Raw genomic sequence first — 4,851 nt, 5'->3', positions numbered from 1 at the left:
TTGTTGTTTCATTTAACAGTTTTCTTTCTGACAGAGATCAGCTGATCTGTTGATTCTCTCAAAGTTTTTCTGCTTCATTGAACTGAAGGAGTTCAGTCAGGATCTCAGCTGTTTGTCTCCAATCAGGAAGATTCACTTTCACTTCAGATCCTCCATCTTTTCACATGTTTGATGTTCAAAGAGCTTTACTATGTCTGTTTGTAACAAAACCACAATTTTCTCTCATTTCCTCAATTAAAATCAATAATTCACTTTTATGTCGATTAACATAAAAAGTAAGCAGTTCACACAATTAGTGAATCTATAGATCTATAGATCTATAGATCTATCTTCAGTGACAACCAGAGTTAAATCCTCCATATATGTGATGAACTTCTCTCTCTGTCATTATAACCAGGAAATGTTAATATTTTGGTATTTCTATTTTATGCTGAAAGTAATAAAACCAAAAAAACAACTAAGAAATAATTTTATCTGACTTCTGATTCTACATTAAAGGACCGGTGAGTCTCCATCCTACAGATGAAACAAGTTGAGAGGTTTGGGGAGAGACAGCAAACTTCCCCCAATGTTTTCACCACACGATGGTTTTCTTTACTCTTTAAGTGAGTAAACAAAGTTTACGCAACGTGAAGAGCCGACTCAGCTCTCGCAGACGTCACTAGGAACCTCAGCATAGAAGTGGAACTGTCTAAATTTATCATTTCCTCTTTTAGAGTTTGCAACTTAAAAAAAAAGTTAATTCCACACAAAAGCAGAATCTTAATATTATGTTCTCATGTCCTTAATCACTGCAGCCCAAAGTTACTCAGCAGCAACTCAAGTTCAGTTTTGTCACTACATTTCCCAGCATGCCTTTGGTTCATTTTCAACAATTTAACAATGAAACACTGAGATCTGGAGAGTTTCTCTCAATATATTCAGTGCAGAACTCAGAAAAGAGATTCAGTTGATAGAAAATCATAAAATAATCATCAGCTTCACATGATTTATTATAAACAGGCTGAATTCACAACATCAAGAATCTCATTTAGATCCTAAATCTTAGAAACTAAAGTTCAATATGGAGAGACTCAAATGGAGAAAGAAGGCGATTAAAAGAGTTTAATGACAAAATGAACATGAAAATAAAAAGTTCTTTGGCGTTCAGGCCTCAGCCAGGGACATCGAGCTGGACTTTGATGCAGCATAGGAATGTAAACCCCCCGGGGCCTGTACTGGTGGTGGCGGTCAGAGGAAGATGAGGCCTGAGAGCCGGGAGCAGAAGGTGGAGATGGGGTGGAGGTGGGTTAATCACAGCTGGTGAGCAGAGGAGGCTATGGGTGAAGGTCCTTTTGAACTGAAGCCCAAACGATGATTGGCTGGAACGAGGCTTGGTCCGCGCCGATAGGTCCAGGTTGCAGAGAGGCGGGCGCTGATTGATGAAGCAGGTGCGACTAGAGTCTTCCAGACTGAACTTCAGTCAAGACTCCATTTCTGTTTGCAGCATTTCTATGATAAAAACTGTCCAGATCCTTCCAGAAAGTGAAACATTTATATTCTTCACATCCAGTTCCTCCAGTTTCAGTCAGAGAGACTGAACTGGAGGAACTGGGAGGATTTATTTAAACTAAATGAACCAACAGAGTTTAAAGAACAAAGTGAATCCATCCAGATTCTGGGACAAAGAGACTCTGAGGTCCAGATGTTCTAGAAACTCTTTTCCTCTCCGTACTGATTCTGGTTCTGAATGTGGTTCTGGTGGAGATCAGAGGAGGAATCAGACCAGAACCTGATTTTATCAGACTGTTGGACTGTAGATGACACAGATCCATCCGTCTACCTTTGAAAGTGTGTGTGTTCTTTTTTTCCTTTTACATTATTTTAAGTTTACTTTGGATTGACTTGTTTGGGCATTTTGTAACTTATTTTGCACTTGATATTCTTCAGTTTGTTAGTCCTTTGTTCGCATTAATTGGGCTACATTGTATTGTGTTTTGGTTTTGTGAAACCTTCTTTTTGTAATAAATCATTTTACATTCCACTTGTTTCCTCTGGACACATCTTTACTGCCCCTTAACTCCTGGAGGCGTAACAAGAACAATAACTCAGACAGGCTCTTATTTTCTTGTACTAAATAAATATTCTTTAAATCACATTAGTTATATTTATAAAACTTCAGCTTCTGCACTTCACAATACTTCATTTATCCCAAAAGATAAATTCAGTTCAGTAGTTCACAGTTATACAATCACACATATTACATGATATAAAACTACAATCATATCTGATATTTATGTGGTGGCAAAATTAGTTTTAAACAGTTGTAAAGTGAACAACACTGTTCTCTGTATTGTTTTTAGTTGTCATACGATTCTTTCTTTCCTTCCTAAACCAAATAATCAAGATTATTATTAGAACCATCAGAGCTGCTATTGATCCCACAGTGATGAAGATGATGATCCTTCCTCGTCTCTTTGGTTCTGGAGTCAAAGTTGGTCTCTGAGTTTGGATCTGATCAGCAGCTGGGAGAGAAATCAGAAATATTTATTAATATTTGATGAAAACTGAGATCCAGGAGGATTCATGATGAAGATGAAGATGATGGTTCATCAACACAGGAATCAGGATTTTATCTGAGGAAAAGGTTTCTTCTTCTCACCAGTAACTTTGAGTCGACATCTTCCAGAGTTGAATCCATCTTCAGTTTTCACGTCACACAGATACAGACCAGAGTCTTCAGTCCTCAGTCTGGACACATGGAGTCTGATTCATCCTTCTCTGAGGACGTCTTTGTCACTCTGGACTCGTCCTGAAAACTGATCATCCTGAGAATCTGGAAACTCAACACCATCATGGACCTGATAGAGAACAAAGACTCCATGATCCGTGTTCGCTTCACAGTAGATGAACAGTTCCCTGTAGGATCCCTGAGTCCTGGTGGTGAAGGTCCACTCCAGAGTGATGCTGTGGTTCTCCTCTGCCTCATAGCTGCTCTGGGTCACATTCACTACAAATGTTGCTGCTGAGGAGACAGAGAGGGAAAGAGAGGAGCAGACACACTGAGAACTGGAACATGGGAGTCTTTCAGCTCCATCTAGAGAGCTTTCTGTCACAAAGACAAGATGGAGACTGACCACAGAGACATGAGCTGAGGATGAGGAGCAGCAGGGAGATCATCTTCATCCTGAGAGAGGAAGAGGAGGAGGAGGAGAGGCAGCAGGACTTCAGGAACAATATCACTAATATGAGGAGCAACTGGACTGATAACAACTCAGTCTGACTTCATTCAGGATCTCCTCTACAGACACTAAGAAAAATAAAACAAATTAGCTGCTTTCTAGTTTAACAGATTTCAAAAAACTTTACGGCCATTATAGATCAATAACAATAAAAATATTGATGTAGATAAATACATTTCTACTATATTACTCAGAAAGGACTAGATTAATTTCACATATTTACAACAAATAAAACATGAATATTTTCTGACATAAATTATTTGCTTTTGTTCTTTAACCTGCAAAGACTTTATTATTCTGTCATATTTTATAGCATTAAAATCAGAAAAAGAAAACTAGAAACAAATATTATAAACTTACTCATGAGATCCATCACAACATTAAATCCAAACGTGTTTTCAATCCAGATCTGAAGTTCACAAGAGTCCACACTGCTCATGTCTCCGCTCTTTCACTTTGCTTATCATTATAAGTGCAGATGGTTTTACTCTATGTGTGTCTTTTCCCTTCTCTACAGGTTCCAACATGTATCGTATACTCCCTGACTCTCAAGCTTCAAAACAGGCTCCAACCAAACCAACATGTTTTAACTTGACAGAACATCTTGCTGAACAAGTACAAACTAACTTTATGAAATTTTATTCTAAACAATAAAAGTTTTACTTCGCTCATAACTGTTGATAAAACTACAGACTTCTTCCACATTGATCAATAGATTTTTCAGAATTTATACTGTTAAAACAATTCTAGTCAAAGTAAATTTTACACAGTGATAAACCTGCAGATGTGAACCACAAAAGGTCAAAGGTGAACATGATTAAAGACCAGACGGCAGAAATTAAACACAGTGACTCATAATTGATAAACCTTCAGTCTAATAAACAGGTTAGTAAAATATTCTCATCATCAACATCCAGGAACCATTCAAAGGTGAAGTGGACGATTATTTTCTGTTGAATCTCCATCAACAGCTGTCAGATCTTGAGCAAAAATAAATCCTTCAGAATCATCAGGTAGAAATGAAGAAAACTGACAAGAGCAGAAATTCAGACAGAGTGAGACCTCTGTCCTGACAGAGAGGAGGGATGTAATGGTGACTTCACTTGATCAATGGAAACTACAGACATCAGAGAAGCTGAATAGAGACGATTTCTCCTCATCAGGTGAATTATCAGATTCTCAACGTTTCATTTGTTCAGATTTGATGATCTGAAGATCAGCAGAACTTTATACTTCTGACCTCCATGTTCTCTGATCTCAGTGTTGTCTGAGAAATAAGTAATTTTTGTAATATTTGTTGAAATCATTATTACAAAATGCTAAAATATTTTTCATCAATTTCCAAAATGTTTCATTCAGTAAAGTGTCTGCGGTGCTCAAGCTTGTGCTGGTTATGGGAATAAATGGTCTCTGATTGAAGAGGTTTGCCAAATTATTCTGAAAAGCTGTAATATGATATTTTAATAAGGGAAAAACATGGAACAATGTTCAGTTAAAAACGTCTGGTTATAGAAATGTCTGTGAAGCAGCTGCTGTTTTATTTCTCTCTGTTGTTCCTGATCTGTATCAGGGAAGCTGACATTCCTGAAGCAGGTCCTTACATGTTGATACGTTTCAATGCTGGTTCTGA

The 4,851-nt window shown here is 37.6% G+C and overlaps 1 protein-coding gene across 7 annotated transcripts in view; it reads right to left on the bottom strand.

The window, feature by feature from the left end:
* The window catches only part of LOC103131852 (uncharacterized), an 11,086-nt gene extending 7,890 nt beyond the window's left edge, over nt 1-3,196 (bottom strand). For 4 of the 7 annotated variants that reach the window (XR_001660764.1, XM_016666950.1, XM_007543593.2 and 1 more), the window contains exons 1-2: nt 3,117-3,196; nt 2,642-3,004 (exon numbers count right to left, since the gene is read on the bottom strand). Coding sequence is in view for 6 of the 7 variants with exons in the window: in XM_016666950.1 (XP_016522436.1) it covers nt 2,751-3,004; nt 3,117-3,165 (303 nt within the window). In the remaining variant the exon portion in view is untranslated. Of the gene's footprint in view, nt 1-2,106; nt 2,505-2,641; nt 3,005-3,116 lie in introns of those variants that run through there. The other 3 variants (XM_016666949.1, XM_016666945.1, XM_016666944.1) reach the window with 3 other exon arrangements.
* Between the last annotated feature and the right edge of the window lie 1,655 nt (nt 3,197-4,851).

Source organism: Poecilia formosa, unplaced genomic scaffold (assembly GCF_000485575.1).
Source record: "Poecilia formosa unplaced genomic scaffold, Poecilia_formosa-5.1.2 Scaffold856, whole genome shotgun sequence".
NCBI lineage: Eukaryota > Metazoa > Chordata > Actinopteri > Cyprinodontiformes > Poeciliidae > Poecilia > Poecilia formosa.
Note: the sequence above shows the minus strand (reverse complement) of the source record. Positions and strands in the feature narration are given on the sequence as shown.